The 25,906-nt window shown below is 35.6% G+C and overlaps 2 protein-coding genes across 7 annotated transcripts in view; both read left to right on the forward strand.

The window, feature by feature from the left end:
* Positions 1-1,004: 1,004 nt before the first annotated feature.
* Positions 1,005-4,630, forward strand: cks1b (CDC28 protein kinase regulatory subunit 1B). The gene is made up of 4 exons (XM_007230512.4): positions 1,005-1,154; positions 1,926-2,008; positions 2,156-2,283; positions 4,189-4,630. Exons 2-4 carry the CDS (start codon positions 1,950-1,952, stop codon positions 4,236-4,238), a joined length of 237 nt encoding a protein of 78 aa, XP_007230574.1. The 5' UTR covers positions 1,005-1,154; positions 1,926-1,949; the 3' UTR covers positions 4,239-4,630.
* A 4,379-nt stretch (positions 4,631-9,009) lies between these two features.
* The window catches only part of LOC103032585 (uncharacterized), a 29,185-nt gene continuing 12,288 nt past the window's right edge, over positions 9,010-25,906 (forward strand). The window contains exons 1-6 of one of the 6 annotated variants that reach the window (XM_022666814.2): positions 9,010-9,131; positions 9,244-9,351; positions 13,006-13,067; positions 18,937-19,013; positions 20,680-20,744; positions 21,286-21,403. The gene's annotated coding sequence lies outside the window, so the exon portion shown is untranslated. The other 5 variants (XM_049476245.1, XM_049476246.1, XM_022666815.2 and 2 more) reach the window with 5 other exon arrangements.

Below are 25,906 nucleotides of genomic sequence, written 5' to 3' on the forward strand. Positions count from 1 at the left end.
CATTTGATGATGTAAGTATTGCCTCCCACACTCAAAGATGCCCTCATTCCTAGATCTTCCTTTAAAAGGTGCCCGAAAGGTTCTAAATATATATTTTTTTCATTTTTATTTCATTTTATGCCCATAGCATAATAGGATAATGTTTTTTGTAGCATGTGATGGTGCATTGCCTGCAGGAAGATAATTGTATTTTGAAAGGCACGACTCTTCTTTTTGCAAAAGAGAATAATTGGTTAAGTGGCTATGTAAATTGGGGAAAAAATGGGGAAAAAGTTACTTTATTTCAATTCAGTTCAAAATGTGAAAGTCATATATAGATTTATTACACACAGAGTTAACTGTTTTAAATGTTATTTATTTTTTTTGTGGATGATTTATTGTACAGCCAATAAAACCCAAAAAAATCAGTGTTTCAGAATATTATATAAGGCAGATTTACTGATGGTTGATGATGGTTTGGAGAGCCATGTCATCTGCTGGTGCTGATCCACTGTGTTATATCAAGTCCAAAGTCAGTGCAGTGTTTTCCCTCAAAATCTTACAGCACTTCCTACTTCCCTCTGCTGACAACATTTATTAAGGAGATGCAGATTTCATTTTCCAGCAGGATTTGGCAAGTTGAATTCACATTTATTGGTAAAAGCCAGCTGAATATTGTTAACCAAAAAAAAAAAATCTTAGACTTAGAAGTGCTCAGATTTGTTTGCCTAAACCCAGAACTGTTTTATTGGCACTTCATGATTTTGACCACCAGATGCCGCTAGCACGCTGCTCTTTCCTGTTTTAACACTTGCGTGAGATAAGAATTATACTGAACAACATGGGCTATATCGAACCGTATTTAAAACACTACAGACTACAGAAAGCGATTATAAAACACCTAATATGTGCACTGAATCTTGATTTCTATAAAACAGCAAAACAACTTTAATAGCCAATGAGGTTTAAGTTTAAAGCCGCGTGCGTGTGACATATTTGGGAATGTCCAATCAGAAGGCGTGTTGATGATTTGAACGCAGGAGGGCGGGTTAGAGTGTCTGAGAGGGAAATTCGTCAGTGAAAGTCAGGCTTACTGAAACTGAGCACATTTAACGTTACCATACATTCATCTGACTGGTGGAGTTCTGCTATAGCAGTATATTGGAGATAAAGCGGTATGTGCTGTATGATCACTAATTCTGAGTTAGCTACCTATTAAAAAGTTAGTTAGAGTTTGCTAGGTGGATTAATGCAGTTAGTTAAATTATTCCATGGGGGAAAAACTAGTTAGTTAGCTAGCTAGTTAAGCTAGATAGCCTATATTAGGTTATCCAACTTAACCTAGTTTTATGTCAGCTGTCCCACTTGTTACAGAAACCCAGTAGAGTTTTACTTGTGTTTCTGTAGTAGCTAGTTTAGTATTTTCTGTAACTTTACTCTATTAGTTAGCGTTAGCTTCTATTAATAAACACAGCTTGCTAGCTATTAGCAAGTCCATGACTAGCCACTTTCTAAAGTTTCGTTAAGTAATTCGTCTTCTCTATATTAACTAACTAACTAACTAACTAACTAACTAACTAACTAGTTAGCCAGGTTAACCTAGCTAGCTTAACCTACGTTGAGTGTAGGCATACTGATGCTAGGTACAGTCTAGCGGTGAGTAACCCAGGTCCAAAAAACTAAAATCCATCCCAGGGTTTTGTACCAACTGCCTGGGCTACTATGTGTATAGCGCAGCTGCAGCAGAGCCGCCCAGGCAGTTGGTACAAAACCCTGGGATGGATTTTTGCTTTCTGGACCTGGGCTACCCACCTCTACTTCAGTCCTTCACATGTATTTAACCTATATAACTAGCCACGGTCTTTAACCCGCTTTGCTGATAATTCATGACTATATATAGAAAACTAACTATGTGGCTAACGTGACTCCTCTTCACATTGTTTCAGATATCCTAGATAAACTATCACAACATGTCGCAAAAGCAGATTTATTACTCGGACAAGTACGACGACGAGAAGTTCGAGTACAGGTAATATCTGTTTATACGTTTAACTTATACGGTTGCCCATTTGTATTTGTCGTAAGACAAAATATAATTAGTTAGATAGTTAACTAAGCCAGCTAAACTAGCAGCCCTGCTCTTTAGTAAATCAAGCCTGGGTTTTTTTATTTTCAGGCACGTCATGCTGCCTAAAGACATCGCCAAACGGGTCCCCAAGACACATCTGATGTCCGAGACGGAGTGGCGGAATCTGGGCGTTCAGCAGAGCCAGGGATGGGTCCATTACATGATTCACCAGCCAGGTTTGTGGGAATGAGTGAACTACACAAACACGCACGAACATGTTCTAGAGTCAATTCTCATTCCATATTATGGAATTGGTTATTGCTTGAGTCAATTCTACACAATATTTTTTATTTAAAAACGTAAAGGAAGATCAGACTTTGATAATATAGCTAACGCTAGATGCTATTTATTTATGTTACAATTGACAGCTGTCCTAACAGGGTCTTTTACTGTAGATACAGTGTATACACAGTCACTTTATACATAAGACACAGTCCTACCTCTAAATCATCTACACTGCCCGAATTCTTGTAACCAAGGCAGATATGTTACAGCTGTGTGAACTCTAAACTTTGAGAGTCATAACATGCATGGTCTTAACTGGCTGTTTTTAGTGTTATTACCAATAGGGATGTAAAAATATATTGATATATCGAAGTATCATAATAGTTTGTTTTACAATAGTGTATCAACTTTAAAAAATACAGTATTGATATTTAATTATTAGTTTAGATGTGAAGATTGGTGTCAGTAGTGGTTGATTTTGTTTTGTGATAAAACCGTTACTACATAGCAGTGTTTTACTCTGTTGTTAGATCCCACTGTTCTGACTGGATGAAAAAAGTAAACTCTTCTTTTATTTCGATGTTATAAATGTGTTTTATACTATAAAAGTTCTGAACAATTTTAAACCATTGCAATTGTGATACGTATTGTATCGCTAGGTTTTTGCCAATACACAACCCTAATGACAACGACCATCTCAGTAGATAAGCCTGTGCTTCTCTCAGAAACAGGTCAAGAACTCTTTTTTTTTTATTTTTTTTTTTTTTATATATGATAGTGATTTTACATATTTCACACATTTTCTTAACTGAAATAAAAGAAGGTTATGTTTGCGTCCTGTTTAATATAAAAGCTATGTAAGGTTAAAAGAGACTGCTTACTTAAAATAAATAAATAAAAAATTAGAAATAAAATGTAAAGGTAACAATAGCTTGTGCATCACTTTCAATGTTGTCTGTATGTTTACAAAATTGTTTAAAAACCTGATTTAAGAATCACCTAATCACCACTGTTGACAAACTGTTTGGAATTAATAAAAAAAAAGGTTTCCTGACATCTATGTAAAATTTTTACCCTGTGCTAATGTTATATACTTACATTGCCCTGGAGAAAGAAAAGATAATTTCATCATTAACAATTATTAAAATCCAGAGATTGCCATGATATTTATTTTGCACTGTGATGTACCATATCTGCAGTAACAGTCATTGAAAGACTGTATTAGGCCAGCTGTCCTCTGTAACCTCAGTAAAGATTTAAGAGCTTTGTCCCTGGGACACAAGGAATATATAAGAAGACTTTCTTTTTTTCTTTATTTATTTTGTACAGCAGCGTATCTAACACTAGTTATACACCGATGCAGAAAAGCTTTAATATCCCTGAGTGCAATCAATTCCAAAGCAATAGAGTTGGCTCTGTAATTCTGAAATCCCTGGAATCTCAGAATTAACCCACAGCTTAATTTAAAAAGCACTGTATACATTTATTTAAATTACTATAAAGTTGTACACTCACCTATATGCATGTATGTGCACCTAATTCAGTTTCTGGTCTGATGTTTATAAATAGTTTTTTTCCCTTATGTGTATTGGTAGTCTTGCATTAAAAATAGTATAAAGGTATATATGAAACAGCAGCCTTATTTGCACTTATTTGTGTTTCCTTGGGCTGCTATATACCTGATTCTATGTAATAGTGTGATGCAGGAGCAGGAAAAAACAATAAACTGCGTGATTGAGTTGCTGAAACTGGAAGGCTCTGCACTGTGACCCAGTTTCTGTAGTTTTCTTCTTTGATTACTGTGCTGGTGGATTTATTGGTGACTTTATGTTCATTTTTGTTTTTCCTCCTCCTAGAACCTCACATCTTACTATTTCGCCGGCCTCTACCCACACCAAGATCCTAGTCACAGAAGGCGGCTTAAAATGAAGATCAGAAGACAAAGACAAATTGTAAACAGACACCAGATAATGTTTGGTGTTGATTCTCTCAGTTCCTTGTAACTTCATTTTGATTAATTTAGTTCAAAACGGAACAGAGAATATGTGGTATCAATCAGGGTTTTCTATCCTGAAAACCACTTGTTCCACCATTCCAGCATAAGAAAATGAACGCTTATTCCCTTTCAGGGCTCTGTTTTTTTTTTCTTCTTCTACCCAGACATAACTTGCACACATCTGTATGTCATTTTTTTCCTGTGCTGTTCTGAAACTCTGTGGATTATTTTTACTACTGTGAACATTATACATCTTCTTAATATTTATATATTTTTCAAATAAACGTTCTGAAGTATAATAACTTGATTTGTGTAATGCTGTGGAAGATTTTGCCTTGTGTGACACTTAGTGTAACTGGTGATAGTGCATTATAATCCACGAGCGTTGACACCATTACATTTTAGGGGGACGTTTCATAATTATTGTTTTGGACCTCCAACATTTATTTGTACAAGAGTTTGTGCTCACATTTTAATTTACTAATTTTAGTATATATTTCTAGCTGGTGCTAGAGAGTCCATAATAAAATTAAAAAAAAGCAAAGATAGATAAAGGTGTGGTTAAAGGATGACACTAATCTGTTTTTGCAAATTAACTGAATAGCCTAAAAAGAACCACTTTGGCTGTCCGTCATCAGCGTATCTATAACCATTTAATAAAATGGCTTTAAATGAGAGGTTTTGAGGATGTGAAGCTCTTTAGATTGCAGACTGCTGTTGGGGGATTTACTGCTTCAAACATTAAACGCTTCAACACTAAGCCTTAAAACCATGATCCAGCTCATTACTGCCTCTAGGAGAGCTTGATAAGTTAAATGGAGTGTGTTAGATTTGAGACGGAGATGTAACCTGCAAGACAGTAGACAGAATACCTCAGCCTTTTCTGTTAGAACTCCAGAGGTGATCATTTTCACCTCTAGAGTGCAGCATAGTACTTTGAAATAAAGCTGGATTTGTTTCTGGATCAGATGTACAGTTTATTTATCTAATGTTTCAGATAATATAGACTGTTCTAGATGCACATCCTGATTTCACAGAGTGAGACCTGTCCCTGCACTACACTGCTTTGCTTGGTGGGTGGGCAGTAGAACATAATGGGTGGACATATTGATACTCATATTTTTGAAGCCAGAGCTAATGATACTGGCTAAATTTATGTATGAAGTAATGGAATAAAAATGTTGCATGTGTCCTCAACAGAAAACGACGCAATATAGGGTTTCCTAAAATATATATTTGTTGAATGAAACACAAAATACATGCAGAGGGGTATCAAGTTAAGTCCATGTTAGGAGAGATTATCTGCTACTAAGTTAGTAACTTGCTTATCAGCTACTACAAATGGGTTACAAGCAAGTAATACTGATCCACAAATTACCATAGTTTTTTGCAAATGTTACGAAGAAGTGCTTAATTCGCCCTTATACAGTTGCAAGAAATGGATTTTTGCATAAATTGGTCATTAAATGTGTTCTGATCTTCATCTAAGTTACATCAATAGACAAACGAAGTCTGCTTAAACTAATATTACACAAAAATATGGTTTTATTGAACACAACATGTTTCATAGCGAGGGGGGTAAAATATGTGAACCTTTGAATTTAATAACTGGTTGATCCTCCGTTGGCAGCAATAATCTCAACCAAACGCTTCCTGTAGTTGCAGATCAGACCTGCAGAATGGTCAGGAGGAATTCTGGACCATTCCTCTTCACAAAACATTTAAATAAATGATCACACCCAAATACACCCAAAACTCATGGCAGTTTTATGTCTTGTGCTATTGTATGTGGGACATTCCAGGATTTTGGTACATTTCAGGGGTGGTCATTTCTGAAAATTTGATCTTCAATTTGATAATTTTTAGTCATATATTAATTAAATACAGGTAATAGACTATCAAAAAGTTTGATTCGTCAAGCTCAGGTATCAAAGCAGTTTTTTAAATTAGATTATGCAATATATTTGGTAACTTAAAGTAACAGGGTTGCGAGTAACAGAGTTGCAAATCTAGGCTAAGTTGTAGTTTAACCCAGGAACAGATGCTAACTGTAAAATTTAGCTATGTATACAAGATCAAGATCAAATATGATTATATAAGTATATAAAGTAAATTTGACTCTACTCATTATTAGTCTTACAATATGAGTAACAGGGTGCGTTCACTGAGTGACACACACAACTTGGACAAACATATTTGGAAAAAAAAAACTTGAAAAATGTCCTTGTGATGTCACTTCCTTTGTGCCAGTAGCCAAATATTTTTAACTCTTTCTCTGCAGGTAAAATTCCTTATGGTAACAGGGCTGCACGCATGTTGTGGGACACAACTTAACAGCATAAAAACTGTCACATGCAAAACAATGTAGACCAAAGAAGTTGTTTTCATAAGTAAAGGAGATGCATATCAACAATATACAAGAGGAAGTCATTTATTTATAGTTTTTTTTAATTGTTAAATTTGGCAAAGGAGTTGGTCACCCAATGTGTGGGACAAGAGAAAACGGCCATTTTTTGAGGTGGTCCAAAGTATTCAGTCTTTTAAATAATATCTAAGGAGCTTATTTTTCCACCAAATTTTACAGTTTGTCTTATAACAAGTACATTTTTCACAAAAATAGTCATTTAGATATTTTGGATATGTACATTTGAAGTTTAAGTGGTGGGACAGGAAATGTACCAAAATCCTGGAATGTCCCATGTTCTATTCTATGATCTATGTCAGATCTAGAAGTAAGTATATGGTTAACAACACAGTTTTTGTATCTTTTGTAGTGATATCAATTGATTAAAAATGTAATCAGATTAATCACGACAATATTTTGGGATTTACTGCTTCTTAAGATGCAAGTGTTTATAGTGGATATTTTTTTTTATCTACACAATATATACTTGTATGTATAGGAGAAAAATCCAATGTGGGGCACTGGAATAAAGAACTAAAATTTCCTTTATAAATCCGAACAACAAAGGAAAATCATGAAAATGATCAGAGGTGCCCAAATTTTTCATAACATTGTATGATTGGACGTCTCAGAACTAAGCCAAAAGGTTCTTTCACAGCATTTAGACACCTGCTTTTCTTATGAAAGGCTATAAATGGCACATTGTTGCCCTTTCTTTGTCTTTCTTCTGCCTTTGTTTTTCATTTTGAAAAGCACATTTGGCTTTAGGAAGATGAGACGTGATACTGAGACATGATCCCTACTTGCAATTCAATGCTAGAAGGTACAGTTTGTACTGTTCTTTGGATATTTACTTTTTGCCAAAAACAACAAGAAAAATATCAATAAAAAAAATTAGTTAAGCTTTACACAATTCTAAATGTATCATTAAGATGCATGTGAAACTTTGGCAAGTATAAGCCATATATTGTCCCTCTTACAATTCCCTCTTACAGCTCCACGCTGTGAGGTTTAAAATCCCTTTAGCTCACACCTAGTATAAAGCATGGTGGCAATAGGTTCATGCTTATCTGCTTCAGAGAGTATGTATGTTACAATAGCCAAAATGTTTTGTTACAATGCAATTTCTATATAAAAAAACTATATATATATATATATATATATATATAAACTATACATACTAAAAAAATATTATATATATATATATATGTATATATATATATATATATATATATATATATATGTGTATATATATGTATATATATGTATATATATGTATATATTTTTATATATAGAAAATGCATTGTAACAAAACATTTTGGCTATAATTTTAAGATAAGATTAAAGATGATTAAGATAATTTTAAGAGTCTGGAGGAAAAGTGAAGAGACACACAGTCCAAGCTGCTTGAGGTCTAGTGTGAAGTTTCTACAATCAGTGATGGTTTGGAGAGACATGTCATCTGCTGGTGTTGATCCACTGTGTTTTATCAAGTCTAAAATCAGTGCAGTGTTTTCCCAGAAAATCTTACAGCACTTCATGCTTCCCTCTGCTGATAACATTAATGGAGATGCAGATTTTATTTTCCAGCAGGACTTGGCACACTGCCCACACTGCCAAAAGTACCAATTGATCTTATATAATATTCTAACTGAGACACTGAGTTTTTGGGTTTTTTTATTGACTGTAAGCCATAATCATCAACAATAAAATAAATAAATGCTTACAGTAGATCACTCTGTGTTTAATACATCTATATAATATATGAGTTTCATATTTTGAACTGAATTACTAAAAAGTGGACCTGGAAAGTGACCTCCAGCTGTATGTGTATTCAAAAATACAAAATGTTCCATTGCTTTTTAGAGTGTTTTCTCTCTCTGTTCCTGAGGTCGACTTGACTCATCCCAGGCAACATCAGAACAGACTGTTATGCAAAAACCGTAACATCCCTGTTACACACCCATATGAACAACACTTTTATACCACCCCTTATATTAAAGCTACACAATGTAGAGGCAGCACAACAGAACTTTATCTCCTTACACTTTACTGACAGCATCAGATTGTAAGTTCCGTTTTTGACTCACATCATTGTAAATTTTATATCCTAAAGACTATATAACAGTATAAATTACATTTACTGCAGGGCTTTAGGACCTAGTGTCATTGGTGTCTCACAAGATAGAAGGCAGGTTGTTTATTAAGCTTACCCGTGACTCATGTAATTGTGTAATTGTGCTCCAGGGTATGTGAGTGCACAGTGGAAGAACACGATACCTTTTTATTGGTTTCTTGTTGGACGGTTTTGCCTGTAAGAGGAGGCAAACTTCTGGAAGACCGGCAGTGCATTTCTGTAGTTCTAATATTAAGGAGGTTGCAGCTGCAGTGAGAGATTGGTAAGAAATTTTTGTTTGCACATGTCGTGCACATTTTTAAAACTGTAGTAATTATTTATTTTGGTCTTAATAAATATTTTATTTCATATAATGGAATTTTATTCAAATGTAGCTAGAGGGAGACCAGGTAAAGGCTGTGGAAGACCAGTTGTGCTTTCCATTTTAACCTGTGGTTCCATTTGAAGTCCTTCTGTGTAGGTGGTCTTAGGTTAGAGACAAAGTAAGTATCACACATTTTATTTATTTTATTCTATATTTTGTGATTTTGTTTCCATTCAATTTTCAATTAATGCTTAATATGTTCTTGCGATGTTTGGGAGGGGTCCAGATGTCTAATAATTGCTGATATAGCAGTTTATCAGGTATAAAATAGAAGTAGGAGGGAGGTAATTGGCAAAGCTGTGCATTTTTTCCTTTTACTAGATTTTATATATTTATTTATTTATTTATTTCTTTTCTTGGGCCTGCAACTACCACCCTTAAAAGCAGACAAATCTAATCCAGATCTTATTACAGTCACCTCTTTATTTCGAATTTGGCCCGCATCCAATACGGGATTGTCTTATAATATCTGAGTCATTCACAGATATGTCTGCTTGTTGGCAAATCATATCTGGTCTGTACGATTGGGCCAGAAGCAGTCCAAATTTTGTGATTTAAAGTAATTTAAAGTAATTCGGTGTAAAGCTTTTAGCTCCTTTACTATGCCTTACTATGCTAGTTATAGGAACACAGCATTGCCCACGTTAGGAAATCACAATCTGGACACCATTTACAAGGCTTGAAGAGGAAGTTCATAAATTTTAGTTGTTGCTGAAAATATTCCTTTAATATTTTTGCATTTCCACTGTATTCATTTTGCCCATTATTCATCCATGTACTGTGTGTATGAACAGTGTTTTTAATTAACTACTTGTGCACATTTAAAGTTCTCTGTGCCTCGTGGAGCTACTTTTAGCTAGTTAATTTATTTGCATGTGCAACACTATGACCCTATCACTATCATTGCAAGCCTGTTGGGAGCATCGGCTAAAAGCTTAGTATTTTTGAAAGCTGGGGGAGAACAGAGGTGGGCTATTCGACAAATGTTATCATGTTTGACAGCAACCCAAGTCCATTTCGCACCAAATTTCTACTTTAAAGCACATGTGAAGATTAGTGGTGGGATTGGTGACTCTGCCGCCAAGTTACGCAGTAATTAGCTGTTTTCCTTTACCCAAAAATATAGAATAAAAGAAAAAAAAACCCATAAATTAATAAAATAGTTCTGGTTACAGTGCAAAAATGATTCCATGACCAATCTGAGAAGGAAAAAGTGGAGAGTTCACACAAAAAGTGTAAAAAAGGAGCAGCCGTCCAGGTAATCTGTAGTTTGAAAGTATATTTATTAAGCATCTAAAATCTGTTAAAGGAACAACACATACGCTTAGCTAGCAGCATACATTGAGAAATTGTTAGTTAACTAGATAAGGTCTGAGTTAACACCAAGCTAACAGTGCTATTGCTTACTAGGTGTAGCACAAAACAGAAACAACCTGTTAAAATTACTTTTTAAAACACTGTTAATTTTTTATTATTCAACCAATTTAAGTAATTGGTTGGCCTTCTTGCATTTGATTTAACTAATTTATTGGCAATGATTTTCTCACTGAATCAATTTACTACTTTACTTACTATAAAAGAGTTCAGCTTGCACACACACACACACACACACACACATACATTTTAATAGTCTCCTTAAACACATGTACACAAATTTTATATTTTAAGTTGTGATATGTGCTTTTTCTTAAAAAAGACCATATACTGTTTGTTAAGAATATCTTTAGACAAGTTAAAAACTTTAATTTAAATGACTTTAAATTCTTGTCTTTTTGTATTTGTTCATTTGTCTTTCAAAATATTTATCGTATTTTTTGCACTGTAAGGCGCACCTAAAATCCTTACATTTTTCCCAAAGCGGAGGGGTTGGGGAAGGGAGCGCATTACTGACATCACTGTAAGGAACTAAGGAGCAGTAAAGCCACTCAGCTTTATATACAGGAGTTTCAGTTTAGTTCTCCAGCAGTATTAGGATTAGCCGCTAACCACGCTAAGAGCTAGATCTTTAATCATTCAGAGGTGAGTACTATCGGACTGAAACCTGCGTGTTTACCCTGTTAAAACAAGCTACTCAAGACAAACCATTATCAAATGTCAGCCTGGCTTACCTGGGTTCCTCAGTGTGGCCCTGTCGGGCAGCATTAGCCTCTAACTCTAAGCTTACTGTAAATAAATGCTTTATTTACCAATAAACAGTTTTCTATCTGTGTAGATTAAAATCCAGCGCTCATTTGATTTAAAGAATTATTATTTTTTTTTATTACAGTTTTGTTTACTTAGCTTAGCTTTACAGGTCCTGCAGACTTAGAAGGAAAACATGGTGACACCCGTCCTTACTAGTGTCAGATAATGTTTCTAATAATTTAGTGTGCTGTATGTATGAAAATAGACCTGAAAATAGACATTTACTGATGCGCTTTATAATCTGGTGTGCATGTAGTGCAAAAATATATTATGTAAACTGTGTTTTGAGCTGTTGTAGGAAAGTAACAAAACCAATACATGTTAAAATGTAGCCTTTATTAGAACATGTTTACAAATAAGGCTATAGATTTTGGGTTTGAGGATGTTTTGTAGAGAAGGTGGGGTGGATCTGGACCAGTTTCACTCTGTGCTACATGTGGAACAGATATGAAGATATGAGTCATAGATCTGAGCCAAATCTGGGCCAAATGTAATAAAGTTCATAGTTGTAGACAAATTCAAATCAGATGTGCAAAACAGTGCCGGTTTTGCATGTTGTGCAAAAATAAGCCAGGCCAAATTTGTTTGCTAGATTTGTTACAGATGTTGTCACTGGTCTGGGCCAGATTAGAACTATAGTAAATTTGGGATCATTAGTCATAGACAGTGATATCCCAAAGCTCAGAATCTCTTATACTAGGAGCTGAAAGTTCTGTTGATAATATCAATATTAGTTCCACTGGTAGATTGATGGGAATGTGTCTTGATTGACATTGTTTCCTGTGAATGTTGTATTTATTTGGAGTTTTTATGGCTTGTATTTGATCTATAAATCCATGAAATATGCCAAGGCTTGTTCAGATACGAGAATAGCTAAGATTCTGAAACCCTAAATCACAGTAAATCCACTTTTCTTTATTTTATTTAAATTGTCAAAGAGTTTCAACGTCATTTGCCATCTGCTGTTTATTTACTTGAACAAACCTTTGGAGGGTATCTTGATGCTAATTAGATTGGGTATCGTGTGCTTATTGGTTTGGCCTTCCATTTCATGCAGTTGAGTTGGTGTTTGACACACATGTCTGTTTACTGGCTTATGGAGAGAGTATAAATTCCATCTTCCATTCCATGTTCCATCTTGGCAAGTGAGATAAACATACTCAGCAGAAAATATCCTGTAATATACAGTTAGATTTTTCCAAATAAATAATATAAGTAATTTCAGTACAACTGACTGAGCAAACAGCAGTGCAATTAATGGGAAATGTATTGTAGTTGTTTTTAGCTACATTCTGTTTTACCTACCTGAGCTTCCAACACAAGAGCACGCAACGCTAACATAAGCCACTGTTTCAAGAAAACATAATGTGATATAATTTACATTTTTATGGTATTTTAAGTGACTTTAATCACACAGGTTAGTACATGAATTTATTGATTTGTAATGTAAAAGGTAAGTCTTTACTACATTTGGAAACTATAGTCTCCTGCATAAAATTGACACCACCAAGCCTGACAAATTAAGAGTTTTATCTCAGACTTATAGCATTGCAGATCTTTTAACATAGCCTTATATCTTTTTGCACAGGACAAAGGGTAGTGGAATCTCGTTTCCAGCAGTAATAAACAAAGCAACAACCGTGTAACAGGGTAAGTAAATGTATAAATATTTCATGCATACGTACATACTTTAAGTGACTTGATTATTGGTGTCACGGATGTTGAGGGATGAGAGGACGGATGTAAGTGCAGGTAATACATTTTAATAAACAAACCAAACTAAACCAAAAGCAAAACAACTAACACAAGTAGGATATCACAAAACATGAACAAGACTAAGAAAACCAAACAAATAACTAGACTGTGAATACAAAACTAAGAAGAAGAAACTTATAAAGTAAAGCAGAAGACAAAGAACAGAACAACAGCTGTGATCAGACATGGAGAAACCACACTCACAAACCTATATGCACACAAAAGACCAGACCAGGAACACTGAAACAAAGAGGCTCTATACACACTGCGATGCTGGGAACATCTGTGGGAGATAACGTGCTTTAGAAGTTTTACTGATAAGCTGATGATATTCAAATCTACATCAGCACTTCCTTGGTTGGTTTGTTTATTGGTTGGAACAAAGACACCACTTTCCCATGTTTCAAAATTTTCAGTCAATATTGATGGTGTTGATATCAAGCCAGCATGTTCTGTTAAAAACCTTGGCTGCCTCCTTTTCTCAAGTCTCACCTTTGACTCTCGTATTAAGCTAGTCACGAATGCTGAGTTTTATCATCTATTGCTCAACTAGCTTAGTGACAGCAATGCTAAAATGTTAGAAACTTAATTACTGCAACTCACTGTTATACAGACTCCAAGTTAAACTACAAAATTGTCTCCAATACATCCAGAATTTCGCAGCTAGGTTTCTTACTTCCATCTAGCATACAGCAAATTTTACTCCTTTTACCCCTGTCCTCTTTAGAATTAAATAAAAAATCCTTCTTCTTACATTCAAAGCTCTCCATGGTCTGTCTCCTTCACGTCTGTCTGAACTCATTTCTCTGTATTGTCCTTCCCGCTGTCTTCACTCCTTGAAATCTGGTCTTCTTATGGTCCCTTCAAGCAAGCATTCTAACCTAAGTGGCAGATCTTTCAGTGCAGCTGCCTCTAAACTCTGAAACTCTCTTCCTCCTTTTTACAATTGCTCAACTTGAACTTCTTTTAAATCACTGTTAAAAAATTACTTTTTTCCACATGTTACTCCCAGTAGTTTGTTCCTTCTATGCTGTTTTTCTCTCCCCTATGTTTGTAAAGTGTCCTTGGGTTTGGGAAAGACACTATATAAGTTAAGCCTGCAGACTAGACAGGAGTGGCCGGAGCCGCGGGCACGAGAACAGGGGCGGTGGTACTTGCAGACATAGTAACAGGGGCAGCGGGACCCACAGGAACAGGGGTGGCCGAAGTCACGGGCACAGGAACAGGGATGGCAGAACCCGTGGACACAGGAACAGGCTAAAGACCTTGGTTTGCCACAGGAGCAGGTGCCGATGTCCCTAAAGCAGGCATGTAGACAGGCATCATCCTGGGAGCCAGCACTGGAGCATAAGCGGTGGGTGCTGTAAACATAGGATCCGCTGTCAAAGACCTCTTGCCACAGAATCACAAAGAACAAAACAATAACTGTCACGCATGGAAAAACGAAACTCACAAATCTCAACACACCCAAAGCATACAAAAGACCAGACCAGGAACAGTGAAACAAAGGAAGCACAGAAGCAGGTGCAGCAGGTACCACAGGAGCGGAGGGAACTGCTGGAGTAGGAACAGGGATAGCTGGCATCGCTGGAACTGAAGCAGCAGTGGTGGGTACCACAGGAATGGCAGTCATTACTGGCACAGAAACAGAAATGGATGCTAACACCGGGACCGGAACAGAGACAGCTAGCATTGCTGGTACTGGAGCTGACCTGAATCCCACCGATTGGACAGGAGTGGGTAGCCTGGGAGCAGGTCTAGGTTACCTGGCCAAGGGGGTTACCTGCTACGTTCATTTAGGTTTGGTCCTGAATACGAACACAAATTTAAGGAGACTAAACTGAGCAAGCAAAGCAGAAGACTGGACAAAAAACAGAACAACAGCCATGATCAGGCATGGAGAAACCAATCTTTCAAACCTAAACACACACAAAGCACTCAAAACAAAGGGGCTCTATATACAAAATGTTTTCTTTTTATATGGATGTTCTCTTACATTTAAGACACCCTATAATTATTTTGCATTCAAAGACAAATTTGAAAAAAGTTCAAAATAATCACCTTACAATCCACTGGGTAATGGGTAACACTTTTTTAGTGATGTAAATGATTTGTGTGTTTATTGTGGTGTTATTTCTCTCCATCCAGTCATGTCGGGAACAGGCAAGCTTAACTTCTTATCCTGGAATGTCAACGGTCTGAAAAACAAAATACACGATGTCAAGGAAGAGCTGCGACATCTGGACCCTGATGTTGTTTTCTTGCAAGAGACCCGAATTAGTGAATCAAACTCTCAAATGTTGAATGACCCAGTCTATCAGTCTTTTCATGCATCATACAGTTCACGTTGTAGAGGAGTCGCTGTTTTGGTAAAAAAAGCAAAAATACTTCCGGACAGTGAGCCCGAAATAGATTCTGATGATAATGGATGCTACGTTTTAGTTAACATCAACATCTGTGGGGAAAAGTACAACCTTGTGAGTGTGTATAATGCTAAAGGTGATACTCGCTTACTTAGTAACTTAACCGGCATTCTGAAGAACAGAAAGGATGGGGTTTTAGTGATTGGAGGAGACTTCAACACAGCTCTGAATCCCAAAATAGACTGCAATAATTATCAGCGTAAAGATAAGAAATCAAATGAAAATCTGCAAAAATTCATCAAAATACTAAAGCTTAAAGACACATGGAGAGTTCAGAATCCTAAAGAGAAGAAATACACGTATGTTGTGCAGTCCAGGATTGACTATTTATTCGTTCCAGAGACTGATGCAGTGTCCATTGACAAGTGCGAGATTAAAAACTCAAGGATTTCTGATCACAATCCTGTCAGTCTCAATCTGAGCCTCAAGTCAAAAGAATCTGTAGCACATTCTCACAAAAGGAAACTAGTGGATGAATGTGGTCAGAGCAGCTCTAACCAGAAGAAAATTAAACACAACAAAAGTAAAGTTGAAGGCCGTTATTCAAAATGAAAGTAGTGGATGAACGTGGTCAGAGCAGCTCTAACTACAAGAAAAGTAAACACGAAAAAAAGTAAAATGTAAAAAAAAGCCTGTGTATTACAAAGGAAATTAGTGGATGAATGTGGTCAGAGCAGCTACAAGGAAATTAAACATAAAAAACTAAAGTTGAGGGCTGTGTATTCAAATGAGAAAGTCAAAATTGTGTTCGAAGTATTTTACTTATCTGTAGAAGCCTTATCTTCTGTTGAAAATGGCTACAAGAGCAATGAAAACTGGAAATTAGAATAATATGAGGTAGCTAAAAGATTTGTACTAGTACTGAATCTTTAAGGTAATGAATCATTTAACTGTATTTTTACAGTCTTTTCAAAGAGTTCTATTCTAATGGCCAAATACGTTTTACTAGTGTATTTTTAACTTTGGTCCATCAACGGTTAATGTTGATGTTGTAAAAATACTTTTTAAAATTTAAATGTGGGCCTTATCTGAATTAAGTTTATATGAGTGATTTTATTTTTTGAACGTACTACTTACAATGTGCTATTTAGTAACTTGGTTTGTATATTTTTAAAGAAAACTTCTGGTATATAACAGTTTTGGATTTAAATGTAGGTTTCTGACAGCATATTTCAACCAGGTACACTTGTGCTTGATTATTTTATTTGTTTACCAATGTGTTGTTTGTTTTTTTATGTGGGGGTGACATTTTTAATGTTTAATGTAATGTATGTGTAGTGTTTAGAGTTGTATGAACCCATGTCTAGTGCTTGCACAAATATTATGCATGGTATTTTATAAATAAATGTCTGTAAAAATCTCATTCTTGGTGTTAATAAGTCCTGATTAATTGCTTTCTTAATGTGCTGTCAAATGAGAAGAATGATATCAATAGTATGATATGTTAAAAATAGTTTATTTTTTATTTAAAAGATGAAAATTGAGATTTATGGCTACATTATAAATGTGATTTGGCAACTCTTGTGCAATCATATTTCTACTGACCACAACCACAAATTATAGGAAAGAACAGTGTATATAATGTAAAATGTAGTGTGTATAACGTGAGCTTTCATCCAATGAACATACAGATCTAAAAAAAATATATATAATTGAAACATTTATTTATTTTAGGAATTCAGTTCAAAATGTGAAACTCATACTATATAGGTGTATTACACAGAGTTATCTGTTTAAGTGTTTATTGTTTTTTTTCTTTTATTGTTGATGATTATAGCTTATAGCCAATGAAATCCCAAAAATCAGTGTCTCAGAAAATTTGAATATTATATAAGATCAATTGGTACTTTTGGTAGTGTGGGCAGTGTGCCAAGTCCTGCTGAAAAATCAAATCTGCATCTTTATAAAAGTTGTCAGCAGAGGGAAGTATAAAGTGCTGTAAGATTTTCTGGGAAAACACTGCACTTTAGACTTTAGAGTTAATATATCACAGTGGACCAACATCAGCAGATGACAGACATGTCTCTCCAAACCATCACTGATTGTGGAAACTTCACACTAGATGTCGAGCAGCTTGGACTGTGTGTCTCTCCACTCTTCCTCCAGACTCTGATCCCTTGATTTACAAATGAAATGCAAAATTTACTGATTGATGGTCTGTGATGGTTTCGAGAGCCACGTCATCTGCGGCTGTTTTCCTGGAAAATCTTACAGCAGTTCATGCTTCCCTCTGCTGACAACTTTTATGGAGATGCGGATTTCATTTTCCAGCAGGACTTGGCACAAAACCAAGACTGCCAAAAGTACAAATTGGTCTTATGTAATATTCCAATTTTCTGAGATACTGATTTTTGGCTGATTTGTATTGACTGAAAGTCATAATCATCAACAAAGAAAAGAACAGATCACTCTGTGTGTAATACATCTGTTTAATAAACAAGTTTCACATTTTAATCTGAATAAATTAAATAAAGTTATTTATTTAATTTCAAATATCTCAATGATATTTGAGATGCAAGCTAACAAAATCTATGCACCTTTTAAACATGGAGGGGGGGGGGGGGGTCACCTTGGAAAAGACCAAGAACAGAAATGTTTACTCATGCACTTAACAAAAATCTTTAAATCAATATTTAAACAATAGTGAAAACCTTTTTGGTGATAAATACAATCATCTGCCCATTTTCTCCGGTCTGAACAGACAATTAACTAAACACTGAATGTGTCACTGGCATGTAACTATGGTGTGGGTGGAGAATGTGGGATGGAGTTTTTGTGGCCTCTGTTTTGAGCTAGAAAGCCACATCTTTATTTAATATAAGGAGCTTTTTTCTCTTTGAAATGTGACTGATTCAAAGAGGAGGTGGTGGTTGTGGGATGTGGGATATGGAACTTCATCGAGGGACATGAGAGTTAGAGAATGTATTTATTGGACTTTAAGGACATGTATAAAAAAATACCAGCCTTTGATGGTAAAAACTATCATCCGAATGTCCCTGTGCTGAAGAAATGCGGTTCTGGCTGAGTAATGAATCATGTTATGCAAGGACATTTTGTATTTAACATTTTGTGTTTCTGTTGGCAAGGTTTGGTAGAGCATGCCCCTGCATGCTTTGTTACTAGAAAAGCTGGTTGCTGCCCTCCAGACCCAGAGTTGTTTTTGTTTTGTAAGCAGCAGAAGTTTAAGTTCACTCCTTCTTCTTTTGTTTTATCTGTTTGTAAAGGCTGTGATAACTTTGGCTAATTAAGAAACAACCAAAAATGTGTAATTTGGTGATGTTTTTTCTGTTTTAATAATTCAGTGTTTTAAAAATTAACCTCTTGAAAACCTGTTTTTTTAGGGATCCACAGACATTTTAGAGGTCCAGAATTTCTACAGTAAACCCCAGCTGTACCTGTATCACCATTCAAAGCTAAGGTAAGACTGTATGTGCATTAAGTTTATACCAAATAGAACTTGGTCTAAATATCAACTGAAAGTGTTGCACTTTCCGTACTGCTGTCTTAAACATAGTTAACTATATGCTAACGTTAGCTAAAACATTTCCCACTAAAATAAAGTAATTAACATTAGCTAAGCCAGCTAACGTTAGCTAAAACATGCTTATTTTTATACACAAGGCGCACTGGATTATAAGGCACATTAATCAACACTAATAGAGAACAGGGGTGTTCTTTTTTCCTTTTAATTCAGCAGGTCTTGCCACTCGGTGGTGGTGGGGTAACTAATATTAAGCTAAGAAAAACTGAAAAACAAAACATTTTCTTTTGAAGTCAAACGAGTGATAGAAATAAAATCTACACAGATTTATTTCCTGAAAACTGCTTATTTATGTGAGTAAAGTGCTTCTGTTTATTTACTTAGATTTCTAGATTTCCACATTAGCGGCTAACCACTAGTTGCTGTTGAGCTAGTAACTGCGGCCCAACAGTGCTACACTGAGGAACTCTGAGTTTTCCAGTAAGCCAGGGTGATATTTGTTGTGTCTGCATACAGCCACACCAGTAGGTGGCATACCGTTACCCTGGGAGTTGATATGCATATGTAGAAGTAGTACTTGAAGCAGTGATGTTGTGATGCTTCCCTGCTGTACATGTTGCAGAGCTTTAGATAAAGTTTAAGAAAGGTAGTACGGAGTCGTGCATTCTTACTACCTAAACAACATAACAATATTAGTTAATGATTCCTCCCACATAGCTCCTTTTAACAGAGGACTGTCCAATATAATCGCCCATATGTTTTAACATGGGCTACAGTCTGATATACTCAGTGCTAGCCGGAGTTAGCAGCAGGCCACAAGCCAATAATACCTCACCTCTGAATGGCAAAAGAGCTAGCGCTGGGGTTTAGCGGCTAATGCTAATAGTGCTGCAGCCTCAGCACTGGAGAAGCTTCATTGAAACTCCTGTATAACGCTGTACTTCAGCAGAGAGGCTTTACTGCTCCTTTTCAACCTGACTGGTAAAATTCATACATAAGGCACACTGGATTAGTAGGCACACTGACGATTTTGGGGAAAATTAAAGGATTTTATGTGTAAGAAATATGGGAATGCAACAATTGCTTTTAAAATACATCAGCCTATTACAGTGATAATTACAGCACTGTGATTATTCCTGTATTAATCTTTCAAGCTAATTGTTGCCGTGCAATTACTGTCCATTTCACTATGTTCTTTTTACAGTGTACTCTAGGTCATGATACTGCCAGGATAGTGTTACTGTTTAGAGATCGCTTTATTTCCTTTGTAAGAGAGAGACACAACTAAACTGATATGTATCAAAGTAGTAGAAAGAAAAGGCTTTGTAGAGATGGTCAAGAGGAAGGCTAATTAAATAACTATTCAAAGATATTTGAGGGTTTTTTTTTTAATAAAGCTGTGCTGGTATCTGGGTGTGTTTTCTGTTCTCTGTTTGGCTCCTCCCCAGGCCAGCATCACATCAGAAAGTTAAGCTAAAAGGACAACCCTCTTTCATTGCAGTTTTTCTTCTACACTGACAGCAACAGACAGAGAGTCTAATCTTAATCGCTTTTTTTACAACGCTGTAAATCTTTTAATATATCCTCATATCTTCTTGTACAGGACAAAGGCCAGTGGAATTCCGTCAGACACTTCGAACACTAATAAAGAAAGGACTGTGTAACAGGGTAAGTTTCACCTGATCATTCCGTATATGTTTTTAAAATATTTTTAGGGTTTTCGATCATCTTGATGACACATGTAAGTTGTTTTCCACTGCAATACTTACCTATGCAATAGTTAGGTAAAACATTATGAGGTAATATACTTAAGCACAAAATAAACTGCAACCACGCCTGAATTATAAAATGAGATATAAGCCTCAGGCTGTGCTTCACTTGTGTTGAAATGTTGTGTGTGGGGATGAGGCTTTTTCTAGTTTTTTTTAGTCCATAGTGAGAGTTTTAAAATTTGTTTCTGTAATTCACACACATTTTCAATAATTTCAGTAATATCAGTAGAAATGACTGAGAACACAGCACTATAATAAAATAGAAATATAAAGTAAAAAAAAGCTGGGCTTCAGCACAAGAAATACAAAGCCCGTAAAATGAACATTTTCCCAGACATGTCAGTATACCCTTTAGTTCACACATATCAAATATTTGTGCTTCATTTTACAACTTTTAAGTAGCCTGCTCCCTTTTTTCATTTTCTGATTTGCTCTAGGTGGAGCTCACTTTTAGGAATACAATTATCCATGAATTGAAAGTGATCGAGATTCAGAGTAAACGAAACAACTTTACATATAGAACTTGTGGAGCAGTTGTTACACAACACAAAAGGGGTGAGTGAACATTCAGTGCTAACCCTCCTGTTGTGTTCATTTCAGGTTCACTGGTTTTAGGTTACATTTAAAAATGACTGAGCCATTATAGCTAATTGTAGTAACAAAACAGCAATGTACGATTGAAACCAGAAGTTTACATACACTATATTAAAGACACATATGCATAGTTTTTCTCAGTGTCTGACATGAAATTAGAATAAACCTTTACTGTTTTAGAACAATTAGGATTACTAAAATTATTTAGATTTGCCAAATGCCAGAATAACAAGAGAGAGAGAGAATTTTTAAGGCATTTTTATTACTTTACATACATTTCATTAGTATTTATTACTGGTGTCCTTAAACTGTATGACTTGGGTCAAACATTTTGGGTATCCTTCCCCAAGCTCCTTTGTTGTAGAAAAGAAATGAAAGATGGGTCCACACCCAAATGACGTGAAACCTGTTGATGAGGCGTTGCTAAAATCATCTCATGTTAGCATGCGTAATTTCACATGTTAGTACTCAAGTTTCACGTGTCTGACTGGACCACTAGTGTTTGGCCTTGACTGTGTTCTTCCAGAATGGAACATCGTGGCACTATCTGTGTGTGTGCGCGTCACCCCTCTCTTTGAAGCCGCTGCAAGTTCCCCCACACACAGAAGGCCGCTTTGATCTAAAAGCCTCCTCTGTAGAAATGTAGTCTCGTACCGAGTGTACCAGTCGAGTTGATGGCCGTTAGTTAGGGTCATGCAGTGAACGAAATGCTTCAAGCCTGAGCTACGCAAGTCACACAATAGATTTCATATGTTATATGTTAATGTGTTAGTAACGCGTGGTTAGTCCGCCATACAATAGATCCTATGTGTTAGTAAATGCCTTATGTATCATGTGGGTTAATTTGTCATATAATAGATGTGTTAATCACATGCCTGATCAAACAATGTTTTACTATATGTGTAAAGAATATATATTGTGGTTATTGGTTAATCTTCTATATAAATGTATATAAAGTACAATGTGAGTATTGATTAATGCATATAAAATACAAGGTTTCACACAATGATTATGTACTTATAGATACTAAGTTAAGTAATCATAACTGAAAGATATTTGTCAATACACCCAAGGTATAATAAACAGTTACTCTTCACCTTACAATAGTTGGCTGGAATTTGGGCCCATTCCTCCTGACAGAACTGCCCATAAATTTTAAATATGATTGAGATCAGGGCTTTGTGATGGCCACTCCAAAACATTGCCTTTGTTACTTTGTTATCCTTAAGCCACTTTGTAACCTGTTTGTCTGTATGCTTCGGGTCATTGTCCATTTGAAAGACCCATGTGTGCCCAAGCTTTGACTTCCTGGCTGATGTCTTGAGATGTTGCTTCAGTATTGCCACATAATGTTCTTTCGTCATGATGCAATCTATTTTAACCTCTTAACAGGCCAGGAATTTTGTCAATTGTCTGCCCGACATTGCATCCCTAAATCTTGAAGATTTCTATTCAAGCGTTACATAAAAAGCTTTGATGTTTGATAAGAAACACTACTGAAAAGCATAATTATAATTGTAATAGAAAATATAAAAAATATATTTAATAAATCTGCTAAAGTAAAAATATAATGAATAATATCATAACATTGAAAGTCCTAAATACAAATCAAACAGTTCATGTCCTCCAAACCTTTAGTTTCGTTATCTTTGTCTCCTGTTTACCTCTTTTTTTAAACATGCAGAAGTGAAGTAAAGAGAAAACAGGCAGTTTCTCCATGTGTCCTTTAGGAGAATGAAAATAAGTTATTTTACTGCAGAAAAAAATGTTTCGTATCACCTTCCCATGTAGCCCGTATACGGGACAAGACATTTTAAGGGGTTAAGTGCACCAGTCCCTCATGCAGCAAAACAACCCTACAGCATGATGCTTCCACCCCCGTGTTTCATAGTTGGGATGGCATTCTTAGGCTTGCAAACTTCTACCTTTTTGCTCCAAAAGTAACAATGGTCATTTCCTGTGTGCATTTGCAAAGCATTGATCTGACGTTTTTATGTTTCTTGTGAAGTAATGGCTTCTTTCTGGCATGGTGCTTTTTTTAGCCCATGTTGATACAGTACCTGTGTACCCAAGTGCTTTTGTTTTTTGGTTGATCTGCACCTTTCGGACCAAAGAATGTTTATCCCAGGGACACAGTACCCGTCCCCTTCCTGAGCGGTATGATGGCTGGACGTTCCCAACTTGTTTGTACTTGCAAATAATTGTTTGTACAGATGAACGAGGCACCTTCAGGCATCTTAAAAAATTACACCAAAGAATGAATCAGACTTGTGCAAGAACGCAATTCTCTTCCTGATATCTTGGCTGATTTCTTTATACTTTCCCATGATGTTACAAAAAGAAGCAGTATGTTTCAGGTGTGCCCTAAAATATGTCCACAGGTGTATCTCTACTTAACTTAGATGTTGCCAATGAACTTATCAGAAGCTTCCAAAGACATGGCATCATTATATGGGCTGTCCCAACTTTTAAAGTGTAAAGGCGTGTATGTAAACTTTTGACTTTGCAGAAAGTAATAAAATGCCTCAAAATTCTCTCCCTCTCTCATTATTCTGGCATTTGGTAAATATAAATAATTTAAGTCATCCTAACTGACCTAATACAGGAATGGTTTATTCTGATTTCATATCAGACAGTGAGAAAACATGCATATGTGTTTTTTTTTTATAATGTGTATTTTAAACTTTTGGTTTCAACTGTATAATATTGTGATAGACTTTTAATCAAGTTTAGGTGAATATTACACATTTTGAATTTCTATTAATTTTTACTGTCTGTAATTCTCATAGACTTGAGCTCAATTTTATTATAGACACGCTTTTTACAACACTGTTGTTTCAGGAATAGGATTAACCATGAAATGAAAGTGAGTGAGATTCAGAGGAAATGAAACTACATTATCTGTAGAACTGGTGGAGCAGCTGTTTTACAACAGGATAGGGATGGGAACACATTCATTTTTTGTTTCTTAGGAAGGACAAACACAATCCTAACCCTCCTATTCTGTTCATTTCAGGTTAAACTGGTTTTGTTATTTTGTTCAAACATTAGCCATTATAGCTAATTGTAGTAGGTACTATCAGTAATGTGTATATTGTCACCTATATTGTCGTGATTATGTTGACTATAACATAAACTCAGACAAAACATATTGTGCCGTGTATTACATTGCTTTGTGTCATTGTTGAGCAAGAACATTTGTTTTAAAAAAGTAGTACTTTTTAATCAGGAAATAAAAGACATATGCCCTCTTGTAATTAAAAACATGTTACAAAATTCATGTTTAAACACATCAAAGAACTTTACTGAGTAGAAAAGAGCTTTTGATGAGGGGTGCAGTTAGGAGGTTCCCACTTCAATGCAGTGCCGGATGTTGCTGAGTGTTTAATATGCAACAGCCCTGGGGAGAGGGAGTTGTGTAGGTGTTGCTAAGTAGGTATCCCATGTGGTTGGTACCATGTGTTTTACTAATTTATGTGTGTCTGCTGCACACAAAAAGTGTGTTGCTTTACAAACGAATGTGAGAGTGTAGGACATAAACAATGTTCATTTGAGGAATCGTCATATACCTGAATACACATATTTAATATTTATTATGTTATATCTTATTTAGACACTTTTATTATGGGGTTACATATTAACTTTTAAAGAGATCATTTTTGTACAGGAACACAGAGGGAGTACAAAAGTTAAATTGAATGAAAATGTTGTGTGCTAGATACACAAAATCATGGAAGGAAGAAAATTTCTAAATCGGTCAAATGTGACAGAAGAACAAAAGCCTCTGTTAAAAATAATATTTCTACACTGTTTAAAAAAATAAAGGAACATTTAAATCACACTAGAAATCTCACTGAAAGAAAGATTCAAGTTAGAAAACCTTACTGAAATAAATTGTGCGATTATTGTTTGACAATAGAAACCAAAACCATCGAACAATGGAAGGCTAGACTGAAATAACAACGAAAATCTAAATAAAATGGATTGAAATTGAACTCATAGGCTCATCCAGTTTCCATTCCGCAGATCCAATTTTAAGCTCATTTTCATGCAATTTGTACTACTACGCTATAACACTGGATATCTTAGGTTTTAGATATAGCACAATGACCATTCTGGCCTTAAAATAAAGGAGACGCTTTGATCTAAACAATAATTCACTTCCAGACTTTTATTTCCATTATTTAGGTTCCATTTGAGAACATCGAATTCAGAAAAAAAAATGTAAAAAAAAAAAGTGCCTGTTATATTTGGAGTTTCCAATGTGTGTATGGATGTTTGTGATGAAACATCAGTCATTCTCTACACTTTCTGATTCAGTAGGGTCTTGCCAAACAAATGACAAAACTTAAAAAAGATACAAGAAAGCCTTAAGAAGCTACACAGCATTATATCAGGTATCCAGGTACTAGGTGTCTCCAAAGTGTTCAAAACCTCTCCAAAGTGCCCCAACCTCTCTAAATA

Source organism: Astyanax mexicanus, chromosome 3, assembly GCF_023375975.1.
Source record: "Astyanax mexicanus isolate ESR-SI-001 chromosome 3, AstMex3_surface, whole genome shotgun sequence".
Taxonomy (NCBI): Eukaryota; Metazoa; Chordata; class Actinopteri; order Characiformes; family Acestrorhamphidae; genus Astyanax; species Astyanax mexicanus.

What these genes read in the sequence shown, in the direction of transcription:
- cks1b (XM_007230512.4), top strand. Translation starts at nt 1,950, where the DNA reads ATGTCGCAAAAGCAGATTTATTACTCGGACAAGTACGACGACGAGAAG. An exon ending in GACGAGAAGTTCGAGTACAG is followed by an intron (nt 2,009 to 2,155) that starts GTAATATCTGTT and finishes TTTTATTTTCAG; the next exon opens with GCACGTCATGCTGCCTAAAG. An exon ending in TTACATGATTCACCAGCCAG is followed by an intron (nt 2,284 to 4,188) that starts GTTTGTGGGAAT and finishes TCCTCCTCCTAG; the next exon opens with AACCTCACATCTTACTATTT.